Raw genomic sequence first — 20,280 nt, forward strand, 5'->3', positions numbered from 1 at the left:
AGTAAGCCTTCACATTTTAGAAACTGGAACTAAAAAGGGGATGGATCACTTGATAAGATGGCTTTCTGTTCATTCCTTCTGAGCATCTGGCATCAGCCACTGCTAGCAGACAGGATATTGGGGTTGATGGACCATTTGTCTGACCCAGTATGACCATTCTTATGTTCTTACAATCTAATTCTGTATGACATATCTTAAATTATTTGATTTTGTGAAACATTCTGAAAAGGACAATGGCATATGAGTGAAGTGCAGTTATGGCCATACTTACACTATAAACAAATCTGACGGAATGATTTAATACAATGGTGGGCTCTACCTGTGGCCTACAGATCCCCTGGCTGTTCCCAACCTTCATGCACCTCTTGTGCATTGGGCATTGAAGCCCTGTACTTCCTATGCCTCTCCTCTCCCTCCCAGCACTTTTGGAGGACCTGCCAATCACCTGATTCATGCTCAGTCCCTGCTTCTCCTATCTCCTCCCAGAACTGGAGTGCTGTGAACAGCTGTTTATGGTGTTTCAACTCTAACAGGCAAAGGGAGGAACAGAGATGGCACACAAACCAAGTGATTCATGCACTCTGCAACTGCTGGAAGAGAGGGGGAGGAGCAGCTAAATGTGAGGCTCCAGTGCCCCAGTGCACGAGAGGCATGTGTGGAAGACAGATGGGAGGCCACAGGTGGAAATGAGTGGTCTGAAGGCTACTGTGACCCACTGAGGTGAAGGAGGGCCAGTAAAATGGCCAACCCACTATTTGTGGTTGCCCATCCATGATTTACTAGATGGATACCAACATGTAAGGTGTTCAAAATCTAATATCTGTAATAATGCAGTGCTTTATTTCTAATCAGTGTGTATTTATAATCTAAAATAAGTAAAAGTTTTAAAAAATGAATATAAAAAGCTCCCGAAGACAAAAAGTGATGTCTCTAGTGAATACATTTTTATAAATTTCTAATTTCTGTTGTTGTTGTCCCTTTGTTAGACCTCTGCATTTACTCAGAAAAAAGAAAGTCCTGGTATAATCCTTCTGAATGATCGCATGGACATGAAGTGTTTCACCTTTGTAAAGAAACCCCAAACCATACAGGTGTGATATAGTTTGGAGTTTTATATAAAGATTACATAGAGTGATATTGTCAATGGGTGACATTGCATTGTCATCATTAATTTAGAAAATTATAATTTGTGCTATGTTACATATTATCATTGTTTGCCTAATAAAATAAGAAAGAAACATTGTACAGCAGAGCAGAAATAAGAGATGAGTAGTAAACCTTAACTCTCATTTCCTAACTTTTAAATGCTTGGTTCTTTGATCTTATCACAAATCATGTGATGCTACCCCTTCTTTTTAACATAAGAAAAATTATCTAAGATAAATATAAAGTTGCAGTTTTCTTGAGCCACAATTTTTCAATTTCATACTTCCTTATACTTCACCTGCTTCCCACCACCTGGAAATTCCAAGTCATTCCCAAATGATTAGGGTGCAATTATGAAAGTCATTGGCTGATTTCAAATATTCATAAATGTTAGCATCCTATTGTAATTTTCTTCAAAACTTGGTTTGAATGTTATACCTTAACGATGTTTATAATAATAAGCTAAAGTTGTTTGTTTTTTCTACCTTCATGTTATTTTAAAATTACCCTAGTGCAAATTTTGCAGTCAGAACATATGGAGTAAACCATATTTCCTTCCATTATTAAATAATTCAAAACCTGTTGAATGAACTTCATTCAAACAATACAATACAAGTTAACAGATACAATTCAGCTTTGGGCTAAAAACTATAGCTGACTTAAATGTGTTAAGTAACAAAAGTACACCTCTCTCATTTCAGGGCAACTGCACCTGTATCCCCCTCTGTGGTCCAGAAGGGCAAGCATTCACAGGCTTCCATCTCCCCAGCCATCACCTCACTTGGGCAAAGACATGCATTTCTCTCATTCCTGACCAATGCGAATTCCCCACCAATGCAGACTGTGTCAGCAGGCCAGTTTTCATTTCACAGAGTTTATAAACAGAATAATTAGCCAATTAAGATATCATGCAACTCTTTTTACAGCAATGCATTTCAGAGAAAACATATTAAAACAATATTTAAAAACCCTGTGATGCATGCTAACAAGCTCAACAGAGATCACTACATCTGCATTAGGGCTTTGATAGGTGCCAGTCCTTCCAAACTTTCTCCGAGGATTAGGGATCTTCTTTTGGACAGAAGGTCTTGCCTATTTTCTGAGATATAATGAAGCCCGTGAGTCACCTTAAACTCAGGTTATAGAATAGAATACTAGAACTGGAAACGACCTCAAGAGGTCAACAAGTCCAGTCCCCTGCCCTCATAGCAGGACCAAGCATCATCAGATCATCCCTAATAGATGTTTATCTGACCTGCTCTTAACTATCTCTAATGATGAAGATTCCACAACCTCCCTAGGCAATTTATTTGAGTGCTTAACCACACTGACAGTTAAGAAGTTTTTCCTAAAGTCCAGCTTAAATCACCCTTGCTGCAATTTAAGCCCATTGCTTCTTGTCTGATCATTAGATGTTAAGGAGAATAATTTTTCTCTCTCCTCCTTCTAACACCTTTTTATATACTTCAAAGTTGCTATCATGTCCCCTCTCAGTCTTCTCTTTTCCAAGTTAAACTAATTCTTTCAGTCTCCTTCATGGGTCATGTTTTCTAGACCTTTAATAATTTTTGTTGCTCCTCTCTGGACCTTCTCCAATTTCTCCGCATGTTTCTTGACATGTGGTGCCTAGAACTGGACACAGTACTCCAACCGAGGCCTAATTAGTGCAGAGTAGAGCAGAAGAATTACTTCTCGTGACTTGCTTACAACATTCATGTTAATGCATCATGGAATGATGTTTGCTTTTGGTGCAACAGTATCACACTGTTGGACTCATATTTAGCTTGCGGTCTACTATGATTCCTAGATCACTTTCCACAGTATTCCTTCCTAGACTGTCGCTTCCCATTTTGTATGTGTGAAACTGATTGTTGCTCCATACGTGGAGTATTTTGCATTTGTCCTTATTGAACTTCATCCTATTTACCTCAGACAATTACCTAGTTTGTCCATTTTGAAATATGACCCTATCCTTAAGTGCTCTTGAATCCCTACAAGCTTGGTATGATCTGCAAGCTTTATAAGCATACTCTCTATGCCATTTTCTAAATTGCTGATGAAGATATTGTACAGAACCAGTCCCAAAACTGATCTCTGAGGAACCTCACTTGTTATGCCCTTCCAGCATGACTGTGAACCATTTATAACTACTCTCTGAGGGTATGTCTACACTACAGCGCTAATTCGAACTAACTTAGTTCGAATTAGTTAATTCGAACTAAGCTAATTCAAACTAACGCATCTAGAACTAAAAACTAGTTCGAATTAACATTAAGTGGACCCTGAACCAGGGTTAAGGATGGCCGGAAGCAGTGCCGGCAGGGCATCAGAGGAGGACTTAGAGCGTGGAGATGCTGTCTCAGGCTAGCCGAGGGCTGTGCTTAAAAGGTCCCGACCCCCACCCCGGACAGACAGTTCTCAGGGGTGCCCCGCTTGCAAAGCAGTCCTGGGTTGGATTGCCCGGAGTACCCACACTGGCACATCACAACACTCGGCCATCAGATCGGCTGCACTTGCCGCAGGCTGCCATCTGGGGAGAGGGGGCAATTGGGGGGCTGAAGGAGAGCTTCCACCCCCAGAAGCCCTCAGAGCCAGCCCAGTCCTCCCCATCGGGGGCGCGTACCTCATTCCTCCCTCACCTCCTTCCACTTATCCTTCCCTAGCCCCTCTTCTTGATGTACAAAATAAAGGACAATTGTGTTCAAAAATGGAATCTGTCTTTATTGAACAAAACTGGGGGAGACTGGGAAAAGGAGGTGGGAGAGGGGAAGAGAGAGGCTGGGAGAGGGGAGGGCAACTACAATGATCAGGGGTTGGGAACAGGTCCCATATGAAGAGAGGCTAAAGAGACTGGGACTTTTCAGCTTAGAAAAGAGGAGACGGAAGGGGGACAGGATAGAGGTCTCTAAAAGCAGGAGTTGGATGGAGAGGGTGCATACAGAAAAGTTCTTCATTAGTTCCCATAAAGAAGGACTAGAGGACACCAAAGGAAAGGAATTGGTAGCAGGCTTCAAACTAGTAACAAAAAGTTGTTCTTCACAAAGCAAAGAGTCAACCTGTGGAACTCCTTGCTGCAGGAGTCTGTGAAGGCTAGAACTAGAACAGAGTTTAAAGGGAAGTGAGATCAAGTCATGGAGTGGTGTCCATGGAGTGGTATTAGCCAGGGGGTAGGAGTGGTGTCCCTGCCCAAGGCTGGAGAGGGATGGCACGAGACGAATGGCTTGGTCACTGTCTTCGGTCCATCCCCTCCAGGGTCCCTAGGGTTGGCTGCTGTCGGCAGACAGGCTACTGGGCTAGATGAACCTTTGGTCTGACCCAGGACGGCCATTCTAAGCTCAGGGCTCAGGGTCGGGGGTCTCAGTGGACCACCTTAATTTTCATGCACACCTGCTCCTGGGTGGCCAGGCTGGCAGCTCTCCTGCCCTAGCCGGCCACTTTCCTGTGCCTAGTGTGGAGGTTGTGGACGAGGTCCACGATGTCCGCAATAGCCCAGGCGGGTGCCTGCCTCCTGCGGTCCCGGGCAAGCTCCCGGGAGCCGCCAGCCTGGTCCCGGGAAGAGAGGGAGGGCTGGGGGGCATCGGGTGGGTGGCTCGATCCGTGCCAGGTGCAGGGTCTGCTGGCTGGGTGCTGGCAGGCTTGCACCTGGCACGGGCACCGTAGCCATCCCGTGCCCCTTTAAGGGTCCGGGGCCGGGAGGGGGGCAGACGAGTTTCCCTGGTGTTGGCCAGAGTGGCCACCAGGGAAACCTGGGGAGGGCTAGCCTCCCACTAGTTCGAATTAAGGGGCTACACACCCCTTAATTCGAACTAGCTAGTTCGAACTAGGCTTAATCCTCGTGGAATGAGGATTACCTAGTTCGAACTAAGCGCTCCGTTACTTCGAATTAAATTCGAACTAACGGAGCGCTAGTGTAGCGCCTATGAAAGTTAGTTCGAACTAACGTCCGTTAGTTCGAACTAACTTTGTAGTGTAGACATACCCTGAGAATGGTTATCCAACCAGTTATGCACCCTCCTTATAGTAGCCCCATCCATATTGCATTTTCCTAATTTATTGATAAGGTCATGTGTGACTGTATCAAATGCTTTATTGAAATCTAAGTATGCTACATCTACAGCTTCCCCCTTATCCACACGGCTTGTTAGCCTATCTAAAATTGGAGATTCCACTTTGAATACTAGGCAAGCCTCCCCAAAAGGTGGTGCTTCTCTGGATGTATTACACCCTGAATGAGTTTACCCAATCACATTTCACTGTTCCTGGTTCTTAGAGGGCTTTGATACTCTCCTCCATGGATTACATAGAATTTTTGGCTCTCAATGATACATAAACTTAACACAGTAAGAGCTCCCAAAGATATTGCAGGAAATTGTCACATCTGTCATATCATCTAATCCAAAAGCTCTAGATGTCCTGTCATTATTTAAAAGCACAAATTATTTCAGACCCCAGTCAGCATTGGCACCATCATCATCCAGGTGTAATAAAATCATGAAGGATCCAATTCAGCAAATCTCTTCATCATGTACTTAATAGTAAGTCTCCACTTTTATTCAATATAAGTTACACACACTGTAGAGCTTTGATGAAATGAGACCTTAATGATGTGTTTGGACTAAGCAGCACAACAATATCTCAATTCCACCTCAGAACCTCTCCAAATTGCCCCCAAAATAGATTGGCCCTGTAGTACATTATGAAAGTCAACAGATTCATGTTTTTGGACCAAGAGGGGAAATAAACGACAAAATCAAGGGGCTACCAGGTGAACTTCTTGCCACAAGTTCCCTCACTGTTATACCAAAGTCTGTTTAGCTCAAGTAATTACTGATAACAGCTGTGGAAATAGTGGTCTCAAAAGAATTTTATTTGAGAAATTTATTAACATAAAAAAATATAGAAAGGAAATGGCAATTCAAATTCAAAGCACAGCATGCAGCACATATAGGCACCATAGCTGACACTGACACTTACCATCTTATACCATCTCATTGTCACAGAACTCATACATAAAAATGGAATAACAAGATTGTGTCACAATACTCAGAAAATGATCAAAAAGCAATATCTAATATACATACCACTAAGAACTCCTTTTTGTCGACCATCTCATTGCCATCAGTATCAAACATGTTGAAAGCTATTTTAAAACCTGCATGAGGCTCTGCCAGAAAAAGAATACAAATTGTCAATTTTTTGCTAAAAGTGATGATAAAAGTTGAACTTTATGGTATAAACTGAATATTTTAGATCAGATCATCAACTAGTGTAAATCAGTATATTTGTGCATATATAACAATGTATCACTGACTTAAAGCAGCTAGGGACCTGTCATTGTTTCACTTTCAACGTTTCAGAAGCTGAATGCACTCCTCGAAGTTCACAAGGGAGATGCAATCACACACGCCTATTCCTTTTTATCCTCTTTGGGGGCAGGGCCAATGTTCCTCCCAGAGTGATAAAAGCAGAGGCAAAACCCATTCAGTGGCGGGGGGGGGGGGGGAAGGTTATGTGCTTGCAGTATTAAATTTTAAAAATACTTTTACAATGCTGCTCACTTGAAGTGAGGATCAGCTGTGGCACTGAAGTCTAAATAGTGATTCTGAAAAGATATGTATCGGATTTCACATTTCTGATGTGCTAACTACGTTGAGTGGAATGCCAGATAAATAAAGGCTACCATATATCTGACACAATGTACCTTAATTCGAAGCCAGCTTTACTGACCAAAGATACACACAGCCAATGCATTTGTACAACTTTTGCTTGAAAAGGAATGACCCCAAAAATTAGTTAATTAGCTCCAAAAATTAAAAGGTTTTCCCAAATTTTAACTTATAATTTTATTTTTCCTTTTTATAAAAACTGACTTCTACTATTCAGGAACAAGAACTTGCTAAGGAGAGTGAGAGAAAGAACAGACTAGCCAAGGTAAAATCCCTCAACAGCGTTAGGTGAGAAATGATAGTACTAAAGACAACCTTATCTTTGTGGAAGAAAGTAAACAGGCTGTCTTTTAAAATACTCTACAAATCACTAATTGCTGTTTTTAAAAGCTTTGGCAGCAGCCGGAAAAAATGACACCTTAAAAAGATACAGATAAAGACTAGTAAAGGTTAAACAATGGAATTCAAAAGCCACGCTATATTAGAAGCTTAAGTAACAAACTCTTTAAAAATCTAGCAATATCAAATTAAGCAAACAATTTAGTATCCTATCAATTATTGGAAAAAATAGGGAGAACAAATGGAATTTAAGATTGCACTCACAGAACAGATTTAACAAGTGAAATAAGAACAAGGCAAGTAACAGAATCTCAAGACCAGGAAGACCCAAGCACTGCAGAGCTGCCTTCTGTTTAGCACTGTATTTGTGCAGTGGGTTCGGGGCTGTCAGCAACTTAGACAATTCTACCTTTCAGACAACTGAACGATTTTATTCAGTCCCATTGCACCACTTCTTACCTGTAATAAACAATCTCATTGTTGGTGAGACACTAGTCCATTTATGAAAATTATTAGTAATGGAAACAAAATTCAGGAAAGCTCCTCAAACAAAACATTCTAGAGCTAGAGTAGTCAATAGGCTGTAACTCTACTATACTTTCTGAAGTAAAGGAGAATTTAGGTTTTTAAAAATTTCCTTGAGAAGTTTTAACTGGGCTCCTTCTCCCTTTATTTGAAGGTTGATCATGTTGCCTACATTCTCCACCAACTAGCAGGGTTCTGTCCTTCAATAATAAAAGGAAATAGTCCCAGGCAGGCTACTGGACTCTGGTCCTTCAAAGGGGCCTTGGACCAACTTCAATCAGGCTCACTGTCACATGTTCAGCAGCAGAGTAACGGGATACAACCCAGAAATGCTGGAACCTATGTAGAAGTGGAAGTCAACTGGTGCTGGAATTGTGGCTCCTCCTCTTGCTCCTCCAGTCTCCCAAAGCCTTGCCCCCAGCCAGGCTGGAAGCTACAGTCAGGCAGTGGTAAGAGATTCCCAGGGAACTGGTGCCACTGTAGAATGCCGCAGGCCCTCCACCTTACACAGATGGGGGCCCAGGTTGCTTGAGAGCAGCCCTTGGGAAACTCTTACTATGGCCTAGCTCTGGCTTCTGGCCTGACCAGTGGATGGGGCCTTGGAAGTGGATAAGAGAAAGAGCAGGAGACAAATGAGGGGGGATTAAAGCCCACCTTAGCCCCTATCACCTTGAAGAAGCTGGCATTGCTGGCAAGGGTTGGACTTCACACAGGGAGAGAGCTTTTACTTTACCTGTTTGAGGCTACTAAATCCATGTTAGGAAATGAATGGGCATGGCCCTCCCACTTCTTTTAGGCAAAGGCATAGACTCTGCTCTCTACCAGGCTTCTCCCTGAGAGCTGGGAAATTAAGCACTCTCCAATCTCCTCCCAGTGCTCATCAGTACCAAGATGAGCTTCACCTTTTTGAACTCCTCTTCCTCCATCATTCATGACATGACTTGTAAGCACATCAGGGCACGGCATTCTAGCCCAAAGCAACTCCTTAACTACTTACAGCCTAGTGTAGGGTTTATACTCCCCATCCCAGGATGATATATGCATACATTTTTTGTAGCTGCAATTATTTTTTTCTTTCACTTGTACCACAAACCAATTTAATTCTATGTATGAGAGTCTAGCCTTACAGGTGAGAATTTTTGCATGAAATGCACAAGTACATGAAGCACTGCTGTGGTTCTCATATTATCACCCCTATATCATTACCTCACAGACACTAACCTCTCCCTTCACCCCCACTCTGTTCTAAAATTTGATTTGTCAATTTCACATGCGTTCATTTTTTTTGATTGTATCACTTTGGTATATATGGTTGTGCCAATTTGCTTCCACATAATGATCTGAGGAAGTGGGTCTGGCCCATGAAAGCTCATCACCTAATAAACCATCTTGTTAGTCTTTAAAGTGCTACATAGTTCTGTCTTTTGTTTCAGCTAGACCAGACTAACACGGCTGCATCTCTATCATTATTCTGCTGTGGTTTTTGTGTTTGATTTTTTAAAATAAAAAAGATGACATTAAAAAAATCTATTATTTGAAGTTATCAAAACTTCTAAAACTAGTTTGTAATTTAAAAATCTAAAGTTTCAAAGAATTGTGTTAGTTATGACAAGTTGTCAAATGATTACACCTTGTACATCCTTCTATATTATTTTCCCAGACAAGGCAAATATTTAACTTTATTGGTATTTGTTATTTACAAATAAATGGCTCAATTTTCACAGATTTTCTAAAACTATATAAGATGATGGCATGTAAAAATAGATATGTCCCATTGGATCAAAAAATGTTTAGAATTTGTGAATTTCTCTCCATCTTCCAAGGTCCTTTATAGACTTTAATGAATTCACCTAAAAACTATGCAGCAATTTCAGATGACTGAGGTTATACACTAAAAATTGATATTCAATTCTTCTGATAATCCTTAATCTCTCATTTTTAGTAAAGGTTGCCTCATATAATACAATACTTCAGTTGAAATGTTGCAATGAGATTATGTTAGGAAAATACAAAGGCCAAATTATATGGAAAATAAGCATGCGTTTTCCCCCATGTAAATGATATAATTTTTGAATGAACATAAAATATTCTAATATATAGGAATAAACACAGAATCTAACAAAATTGCAGTGATCTTTTTCTAGAATACTTACTTGTTAAGATACATAGAAGAAACAAATATTCTGTGTAGGAAATCACACCTGGAGACAAAAAAAAGTGTTCTCATATCGACTCTAATGAGCATTCATTTGTTAAACTTTAAAGATTAGAGCTTTTTTTTAACATATACCTATTAGAGCTGGGCAAGATTGTTCAAATTATTATTTTTCAGCCAGAAAGCAAATTAAGGTTGATTGAAATATTTTGCAAATTCAGCAACTTGCTTCAGTTAAAAAAAAACAAACCACCATAAACAAACAAAAAGGCACCAAAACCTTTTTTCAAAAAGTACAAAATTAATTATTTCAACATTAACAAAATGAAACCATTTCCAGGTAATATTACACAGGGGCATCTGGATATTATTCACAAAAATGGAAGTAGTGGCACGGTTGCCCCCTTTTAATATTAGTGAACTGGTTAGGGTGCTCTTTTGGGAAGTGGCAGACCATGGTTCAAGTTTCTACTCTAAGGATGTGCTTGTTTAAACATGGCAGAGGGCTGCCCCACAGGCAGGGAATTGCTCCAGGCCTCCAAGAAGCCTGCTGTGGACAAGGGCTGCTCTGGACCACCGCAGGCAGGGACTGCACCAGTATGCTAGCTGGAGCAGTCTCTGTCTATGGTGGGCCCAAGTGCCTGCAGTCAGAGGCTGCTTTGGCACCCTAAGCAGTGCAGCCCCTGCCTCTGGGGGAAGTGGGGAAGGGCACTCTAGTCCAGCAGTGGGTGGAGCAGCTCCACTGCCCATCCCCATTTTAACTGGTTAATCACTTAAACAATATGTTTAACCAGTTAACCAACTGAGATTTTACATCCCTACTCCATTCCAAAGCAGGGACTAGAACCCAGGTTTCTGCTCCTTCTAGATAAGAATCTTAACAACCGGACTACTAGGTAGTCTAAAAGTCAGTCTCTCACTTTGTACTGTTGAAAATTATTTTATGGATTGTTTTTCAGTGTTTGGTACCACCTTCTTTGTTGTTAAACAAAGGACAGAAGAGCAACTGTCAAGTAGTATTGTCAGCAGGCATCAAGGAAGCAATCTGGGAGGCCTTGAAAGCATTCCCTTCCTTTGTCTGTACTCCTATTTTACTACCTACGGACAGATAGTTCTGGGTGACTGCCCTGAGTGTTATGGGAGAAAGATTCTGGAATGACTATTCTTCAGAAAGGAGGAATAATTTGAAGACCACATAGAAGGTACAGAAGTCACATGATTTGAAAATAATTAAAATAAAAAGCCTAATAGAAAGGCAGTGTGACGTAGGGGATTAAGAATGGATTGGGAATACAGGGATCTTGATTTTTTCCCTATTGCTACCATTGACATGTCACCTCTCCTCCTCTCAGATTCCACATCTATAAATTAAAGGCAACATTATTCTACCACTTTACTGCAATTTTACTTCATAATTCTATTAATTTTAATTGTCTCTCTCTGGCAGAAAACCAGACTAAGACTTTGGTGAATCAGATGCAGAAATTGTAGAGACATTTGATTTATAAAATTCATAAAAGTTATTATTAGATATGCTTTTTAATGGAGAATGATAGGTTCAAAAATAGTTCAACAAAAAATTCAAATAACTTAGAGACATAGTAGTTTTGTCTGTGTGGAATTTGGAGTTGAATCACCCTTTGGAACATTTTTTTGTTCAAATGCTACAAAATATAACTTTTGTAAAAAAGCTTCTGTATGTGATTGCCAATTACATGGTAATAAAAACATAAGAATAATGTTTACATTATTCAGAGAAAACATTGACAGGGGTTTGTCCTACTTCCACCCATTTCTTGGATGTAAATACCCAAATCCAATTTGTTTGAAGGTATCTATCTGCTTGTGATCCACAGCTGAGTCAAACGCCTTAGCTGTTTCTTGCAAAAGGACAGAACATACTCCTAATACAGGTTGTACCACCCTTAACCAGGACTCCCTGGTCTGGCAATATCCATGGAGCTCCAACCCCAATGGCAGCCATGGAATTCTGGCCCAGCTGTGAAGCTCCAGCCCCATTCCTCTGCCCCAGCCCTGACTGCGGAGCTCCAGCTCCAGCTGTGGAGCTCTGCCTGGGTTGTGCAGATCCTACTGTGGCACTCCAGTCCTGGCAGTAGCACAGCCAGTGGCTTCTGGAGAGCCATGGAGAAGCTTGGGCAGCAGCAGGGCAGGCTGGAGCCCTAGCCTGGTGACAACATGGGCCACAAGGGGGAGGAACCTTCCCTGGTCCAGAAAATCCCCTTATTCAGGACTAGTCAGGTCCCAAGGGTGCCAGACCAACGAGTCTAATCTGTACCACATAAGAAGAACTAGAAGTCCTCTTCAATTACAACTATTAATCCAATTGTTAGGGAACTCATGTGGGAGACCTTTGTTCAATTCCACCTCCCGCCCAGTGAGAAGAAATCTGAACATGGAAATCTCCCACTTCTCAGTTAAAGTGCCTTAATCATTACAGCATTAGAGTATGGAGTAGTTTCATACAGGCAAAATCATCCTTGTTGAAGTCGTACCACTTTGTATTAAAAATTATATATACGAATACAGCAAGACCGAGAATAAGAGTGACTGTTCAGTAATTAGGGCACTCAGATAAGAGGTGAAATTCGCCATTCAAATCCTTCTCAGACAGAGGGGGAGCTGAATTAGTATCTCTCACATCCCAGGTGAGTACTGTAATCTGCTTTCCTTCCTTTTGGAAACAAATTAATGATTCAATTTAAAGTGTATATATTAGCAACAATATTTCCATTATAAATAATCTAAAATATATGTAGTATAGTCATTCAGTAAAATAAATCCTCCTTACCTTTCTCTCTAAGATTACGGAAAAGTTTTGATGATCCTTTCCAAACTGGTGGTGTCTCTATAAGTATCTGATTCAATTCCTGAGGAAAAAACAAACACCAAGTAATTAGTAAAGTCATTACCATATTAAAGAATTAACTCTAAGAAATCAAGACATGAGACAAGTAATTTTACACAAAATTCCTATTTAACTTAACTCACAATGTGTGGCAGTTACAAAGGGAAAAATTTTAGATTGCAAAATGTTCCTGATCCAGCAAACACTTAAACACAGTGTAAGCTTTGCTCATGTGAGTAATCCTGACACTAGTCTCATAAAATAATGGAAGTGGAAGGGACCTTGCGAAGTCATAATGCGCAATTATGGAAGGACCAAGCACCATCTAGACCATTCCTGACTGATGTTTGTCTAACTGCTCTTAAAAATCTCCAATGACGGAGGTTCCACAACTTTCCTAGGCAATTTATTATTGTGCTTAACTACCCTGACAGTTAGGACACTTTTTCTAACACCTAACCAAAACCTCCCTTGCTGAAATTTAAACCCATTGTTTCTTGTCCTAGCTTCAGAGGTAAAGGAGAATAATTTTTCTCCTTCCTCCTTGAAATCTTTTAGGGCACGTCTATACAGCAGCATTATTTTGGAATAAATGGCATTATTCCGAAATAACAAAATACACATCTACACTAAAGCCTTTCTTCCGAAATAACAATTGTGAATTTTGCCCACATGCTCAGGGTTCAACTGATCTCCATATTTGGGGTCAGGAAAGAATTTTCCTCCAGGGTAGATTGGCTGAGGACCTGTAGGTTTTTCACCTTCCTCTGTAGCATGGGGCACGGATCACTTGCTGGAGGATTCTCTGCATCTTGGGGTCTTCAAACCATCATTTGAGGACTTCAATATCTGAGATATAGGTGAGAGGATTATTCCAGGAGTGGGTGGGTGAGATTCTATGGCCTGCATTGTGCAGGGGGGTCAGACTAGATGATCATAATGGTCCCTTCTGACCTTAAAGTCTATGAGTCTATGAGCTGGAGCACTTCTTACTTCAACTCATGGTAACCCTCATTTCACGAGGAGTACAGGAAGTGGAAGGAAGAGTGTCCTTCCTTTGACTTCCTGCTGTGTAGACTAGGGATGTGAAGGACTAATTGACAGGTTTGTTGACTAGTCACTTCCCCTCCCTTGCTGCCTCTATCAGAAAGAGGCAGCAAGTGGGGGAAGAGGAGGAGGTACTTCAAAGTAGCAGTGCCACTTGGAGTCTGATGCAGACCCCGGGCTCCACACGGTGCCTCCCCTTTGAAATGCTGCGTGCAGCCCAGGGTCAGCTGGAGTGTTCCCAGGCTGCATGCAGCGTTTCAAAGCAGCAACACCACATGGAGCCCGGGGTCAGCTGGGGACTCCCCCACTGACACTGGGCTCCATGTGGCACTGCCACTTTGAAACATCGTGGGGGAACTTGGTGTCAGGCTCCTCACGGTGTTTCAAAGCAGCAGCGCCGTGTGGAGCCCGGGATCAGTCCCCAGCTGATCCTGGGCTCCATGTGGCACTGCTGCTTTGAAATGCTGCATGCAGCCTGATGCCAGGCTCCCCACAATGTTTCAAAGCAACAGCACTGCACGGAGCCCAGGATCAGCAGGGGAGTCCCCAGCAGATCCTGGACTCCACGTAGCGCTTTCGCATTTGAAGTGTAACAGCAGCCCTAGGTCTGTTGCTACACTTCAAAGGTGGAGGCGCCCTATTGACTAATCGAATAGTCAATGCAAAATGCATCGACTATTTGGTTACCCAATTAGTCCATATTTAACATCCTTAGTGTAGACAGCACCAAAAGCCGACGTAAGCTATTTCGACTTAAGCTACGCAACTGATGTAGCTGAAGTTGAGTAGCTTAATTTGACTTTAGCCTTACTGTGTTGATGTACCCATTGAATCTTGAAAGCTGTTATATCCCCACTCTAGTTTTCTCTTTTCTATAGTAAACAAACCTAATGCTTTCAATTCTCCCTTATAGAACTTTCAATAATTTTTGCTGCTCTTCTCTGGACCGTCTCCAATTTGTCCATATCTTTCCTCACATATGGTACCCAGAACTGCACATAGTTCTCCAGTAGAGACCTACCAGTGCACCAGCTGGGACCACTGGACCTGCAAGCAGCTGAGGACTGGCTTGGACCACCTGGATCCCAGCTAGACACGACCATCCTTGACTCCCTGAGTGACCTGCTAAAAATCTAGGTATCCACTGTGGGGGGAGAAGGGAGGGCCATTAAAGGCCTTAGGCCAGCGCATTTCGGGCTGGAGCCCCCGCTGAACCAGCAGCAGCTGCTCGGCTGCTTCTAGGGCCCTGGGCTGGGATGCAGTGGTGTGGGCAGGCCTGCGTCCCCTCTGCCACCCACCTACTGGGTGGCAGTCTCCTGCTCTCTGCCACTGCAGGCAAGCTGCCTGCACCCCTCCTGAACAAGGAGACCCCCAAACCTCTGTGACTGTTTGCTGCCCCGTCCTGAACCAGGGCCTGTTACCCATTCCCAGATTCTGCGAAACAGAGGTGAGGGATATGCAGAATATGATGTTGGATCCTTGCTCACACTGGCTAATAGCCATTGAGGGTCCTATCCTCCAGGAACTTATCTAGTTTCCTTTTGAATCCTGTTATAATCTTGACCTTTACAATATCCTCTGGCAAGAGTTTCACAGGTTGACTCTGAAGAAATACTTTGAAATCTGCTGCCTATCAATTTCACTGACTCCTAGTTTTTTCTGTTATGTGAAAGAGTAAATAACATTCCTTAGTATATATTTCCATACTAGTCATGATTTTATAGAACTCTCAAATCTCCTTCCCTTTAATCATCTATTTTCCAAACTGAACAGCCTCAGTCTTTTTACCTCTCCTCATATGGAAAGTGTTCAGTACTCCTAAATTCGGTTTCCCTTCTTTGTACCTTTTCCAAATCCAATGTGTTTTTCTGAGATGTGAGTGACTAAATTTGCACACACTCATGGGTTTATATAGAGGCAATATATTTTCTGTCTTATTATCTATCCCTTTCTTAATGAGTCCCAATTATTTATTAGCTTTTTTGATTGCCACTAGACATGGAACAGATAATTTCAGACAACTATCCACATTGACTCTAAGATCTCTTTATTGATGGATTACACTAATTTAGACCTCATCATCTGTATGTATATTTGGGATTATATTTTCCCAATGTGCATTACTTTGCATTTATCAACACTGAATTTCATCTATCATTGTGCTGCCTAGTCACTCAGTTTTGTTACATCCCTTTGTAACTCTATGTGGTCTGATTTAGAATTAACTATCTTAAATGAATTTTGTCATCTGCAAGTCTTCTCACCTCACTTTTCACCCTTTTTTTACAGATCATTTATGAATATGTTGAACAGCAATCGTCCCAGTATAGACCCTTGGCGGACACCATTATTTACTTCTCTCCATTCTCACCAGTTATTTCTACCCCTTTTAACTGGACTGACTGACAATGCTTTCAGAATAATCTAATTAATGTTAATTTACTTTAATGACAAGCCTTTTCTCATCTTAATTATCCTGCCTCAGTTTATAAACAAACTCCCTGCTGCAAAGGCTGTGATGCTCTCCATTTCCCATTTCATCGTATATCACACTCAGGTGGTGTAGCAGTTAAGAGTTCTGTCTGAGGCTAGGGTGAGCAGACCCCTGGTACAAAGTTCAGGATTGGAGCACCCCTCTGGACTCCTCAGATGGAGCCCCTGTTCTACAAAGCTCTGTTGCACCTGAACAGCATGGATCCACATCAACATCCATTTAAAATATCCAGAAGTAACCAACAAACTGATGTTTTACTTTCCTTCATATTTTCAGTGTTGTCACTTCTTTGTGGTTTTGTTTGCTGTCACTTCATTACTTGTTTTTACTGTTTCTATGTGTGTGAAGTATTAAATTAAGAGTAGACATACCATAGAAACTGTATCAGCGTGAGTGAATGCCTTTTGCTCTCTTTTCCAGTTCAGAAAATATTATATTAATATTTACTAGAAAAGCACGATCATTTCTACTTGACTCATATATTTGTTTAGCATGTAAAAGCAGAGCTGTGTGTGCAGACAATATGCATGCAAGAGGACTGCATTTTTGTGGACTGCAAAATCTTCAGCATTCTAGTATTTTGGAAAATGCTTAATTTTTTTTAGAGCAGCTTTCCCTGACAATTAAGTGGTGTACGAGAGCAGGGTATTAAACTGGACCTTGGGCACATATTTTTATGCTTTCACTTAATGGTCATGTCTTTGTTTTATTTATATAGCTGTTTTACTAGCTTGAGTTGTTAGAAAATATGATAAAATATATGTACTTCAAGTTCAGTGTTAATTTTTTTATTGTAATACGTATCTTAAGCAGTGCACGTTGTGAATTATGCCTTGTTTTAATATTCTCTCTTTCTTCCATACCTTTTAAAAATATATATTTCATCTTGATTTTTTGTTTTTACTGGTGGTACACATCCACATATCACCTCAATATTGGTGCTGCACATAACTAAATTCATTTTGCACTATGTATGAAAATAATTAGAGGGAACAGACCCCTACCCCCACTGAAATGTATAGTACTATTAAATGTCAATTTCCTTTAGGTCACTATGGGATCCTGGATAGTCAGTCTCAAGAACTCCTTCCTGTCAATACAGAGCATATGGATTAAAATGGAGTCTTGCATAGAATGGAACAGGCTGAGGTGGTTTTTTCATGCTTCTTAATTCAGCATTCCAAAATTCTATTTGTCCTCTTCCTGGGGCAAGTAACTTTATTTATTAGAACCAAGGTGTTATTTCTGTCATCACCATCAAAGTACTGTTAAGTAGATTTTGTGCCCAAGCTAGCACATTTTCAAGACAATTTTGCAAGTCTGCCTTAACCATATTTCCATCCTGCTCTTTTAAAATTATTAATTCATTGCCTTATATTTCCCTAGAAACCAGTCGTCAGCCTCTGGATTAGCTTTGGGCTTGTCTACACACAAAATTCTGCAGCTGTGCCACAGTAAAACTTCAGTGTAGATGTTATCTAAAACAACGGGAGGGGGTTTCCCCATCAGCATAGGTAATCTACCTTCTGTTGACGTAAGGCTGTTGACATGGGGACTTAGGTCAAACTATGCTGCTAAGAGGTGTGGATTTTTCACACCCCAAATAAGTTAGACCAAGCTAATTTTCTAATGCAGACCAGGCCTTTGAAGGAATAATAGAGGATTATAGCAAGCAATCCCTTTACTAGAGACTAATGGACTACTATGACATTTCAACAAGCAGAGGAGGAAGTGTCTGGGGTTTTGTTTTTAAACCTGGGATTTTTTAAAAAAACAAAATCTCATCCATAAAAACAATAGTGCCTATTTTTTTCTCCTCATAGTTGCAAGTTTATAGCATATATTTACTTAACTGATGTGAAGAAACCCAAGGTTGCAATATACAGAAAGAACTATTGCTCACCTGTTTTGAAAGAGATTTCCACTTTTTAGCACCTGAAATAAGGGAGAAAAATTAAATGTAGCATTTAATGAAACACCTTTTTATAGGGTAGCATCATGATTTACCACCTATATTTTGTAGCAAAGAGACTGTATCTCTACTTTAGTTAATTTAGGGACAGATTCTTGCTTTTAAGCAAATTGTGTTTGGTTCCAAAGCACTTAGTATTTTTTCAGAAAGTACAAAACATACTTCAAAAATCTTATGTAAAGATATATTTCCTTACTAAAATTCATTTATATAAAAAATGATATCTTCATGGCCTCTACTACCACAATATTATAAACTCTAAAGAGGGTATACCTACAGAGTCCATATACAAATGATCTGAATATAAGTAGGACTATTACAACTGAGACTGCAGTTCTTTTGTGGTAGGCACTATACAAACATATAGTAAGAGACAGTCCCTGCCCCAAAGAACTTTATCTAAATGGACAAGACGTACAAATGTGAAGTGAAAACAGAAGCACAAGGAGATTAGGTCAGTTGCCCAAGAAAGAAACAGGATCGATCTCTCCAGATTCCCAGTCTAGTGCGCTGTCCCCCAAATCATGCTGTCTCTCTGAGAACCTATCAGTAGTAGCCTTCCTTTCTCTTTCAAGACAATTTTTCTGCAGATTTCCACAATATGGGACTTGCAGCTGATGATGATGCTCAAGAGGATGGCTAAACATACCAAAGCACGGTCCTCTCAAAATAAGCTTACAGTGGGAACTTACTATGAAAACAATGTTTGTGAAAACATGAACTGATCTCCAAATACAATTCATAGGTACAGTAACTTCACACTTTCTACGCTTCCAGGATTATCCAGGTGCTGTAGATTAATTTCATACAACCTTCATACAATTCAACCTTCATACAGGCTTTCCAGCTTCCTTCTGAAAACCTCCAGGAAAGAAGCTCTCATAACCTCTCTAGGTAGTCTGTTCAATTGTCCTACTGTTCTTAAACTTAGGAAGTTTTATTTAAGCTAAATCTGTTATTCTGTAGTATGAATCCATTGCATCTTGTCCTGCAAATAAACCTTCTCCTTCTTTTTATGGCAACCTTGCAAGTGTTGGAAGACCATTATCAGGTCTTCTTTCAATCTTGTCTTTTCCATACTAAACATACCCTGTTCCTTTAGTCTTTGCTCATACAGCTTCCATTCCATTGCTTTCATCATCTTTGTTGCTCACTTCTGGATCTTTTCCAGTTTCTCCACATCCATTCTATACATTGGCAATCAGAATTGGACACAGTACTTCATCTGAGGCTTACACAGAGCTAATTAGAGCAATATTATCATTTCCCCTGCTATGCTTCTGTTAATGCAACCTAAAATTATATTTGATTTTCTATACTGACCTCTGAGGGAAGTTTAAAAAAACTGGGCCAGTGTACTCAGGAGGGAGAAGTCTGAGGGGGACTGGATAACAGTGTTCAAATATGTTCAGGGATGTTATAAAGAGGATAGGGATCAATTTTTCTCCCTGTCCATCAAAGATAGGACAAGTAGTGATGGACATAATCTGCAGCAAAGGAAATTCAGGTTAAATAGTAGGAAAAACTTTTAAACTACAGAATCATAGAACAGGCAGGAATCTTGAAAGATCATCAAGTCTTTATCTCTGCACTCGTGACAGGACTAAGCACCACTGGACTATAAGGAAAATTAACCTCTAGAACAGGCTTCAAAGGGAGTTTGTGGAATCCCTACCATTCATTGGAGGTTTTTAACAATAGGTTAGAAAAACATCTATAAAGGTTGACCTACGTTTACTCGGTCTTACCCCTGCACAAGGAGTTGGAACTGGTGACCTCTCAAGGTCCTTTTCAGTTCTACATTTCTGATTCTAAGAGGTTCCCAAGATACAGCCCCATGAGGTGGATAAGAGCTTTTCTTAAAATTCACAGATTCAACCAACTTTTTTGGAGGGAGTGGGGTGAGGAAAGCCTATGGCTACGTCTACACTGGCCCCTTTTCCGGAAGGGGCATGTTAATTTCAGCTATCGTAGTAGGGAAATCCGCGGGGGATTTAAATATCCCCCGCGGCATTTAAATAAAAATGTCCGCCGCTTTTTTAGGAATAAGAGCCTCCGGAAAAGGGCGCT

The 20,280-nt window shown here is 40.9% G+C and overlaps 1 protein-coding gene and 1 long non-coding RNA gene across 14 annotated transcripts in view; one reads left to right on the forward strand and one right to left on the reverse strand.

Annotated features, from left to right (window-relative positions):
* The window catches only part of LOC142829646 (uncharacterized), a 58,723-nt gene extending 56,679 nt beyond the window's left edge, over window positions 1-2,044 (forward strand). For both annotated transcript variants that reach the window (XR_012904288.1, XR_012904287.1), the window contains exons 3-4: window positions 987-1,091; window positions 1,848-2,044. This is a non-coding gene — a long non-coding RNA (uncharacterized LOC142829646). The remainder of the gene's footprint in view (window positions 1-986; window positions 1,092-1,847) is intronic.
* The window catches only part of MICU3 (mitochondrial calcium uptake family member 3), a 111,695-nt gene that overhangs the window by 52,738 nt on the left and 38,677 nt on the right, over window positions 1-20,280 (reverse strand). For all 12 annotated transcript variants that reach the window (XR_012904286.1, XM_075930350.1, XM_075930352.1 and 9 more), the window contains exons 3-6: window positions 18,142-18,173; window positions 12,641-12,719; window positions 9,830-9,877; window positions 6,228-6,310 (exon numbers count right to left, since the gene is read on the reverse strand). Coding sequence is in view for 11 of the 12 variants with exons in the window: in XM_075930350.1 (XP_075786465.1) it covers window positions 6,228-6,310; window positions 9,830-9,877; window positions 12,641-12,719; window positions 18,142-18,173 (242 nt within the window). In the remaining variant the exon portion in view is untranslated. The remainder of the gene's footprint in view (window positions 1-6,227; window positions 6,311-9,829; window positions 9,878-12,640; window positions 12,720-18,141; window positions 18,174-20,280) is intronic.

Source organism: Pelodiscus sinensis, chromosome 5 (genome assembly GCF_049634645.1).
Source record: "Pelodiscus sinensis isolate JC-2024 chromosome 5, ASM4963464v1, whole genome shotgun sequence".
NCBI lineage: Eukaryota > Metazoa > Chordata > Testudines > Trionychidae > Pelodiscus > Pelodiscus sinensis.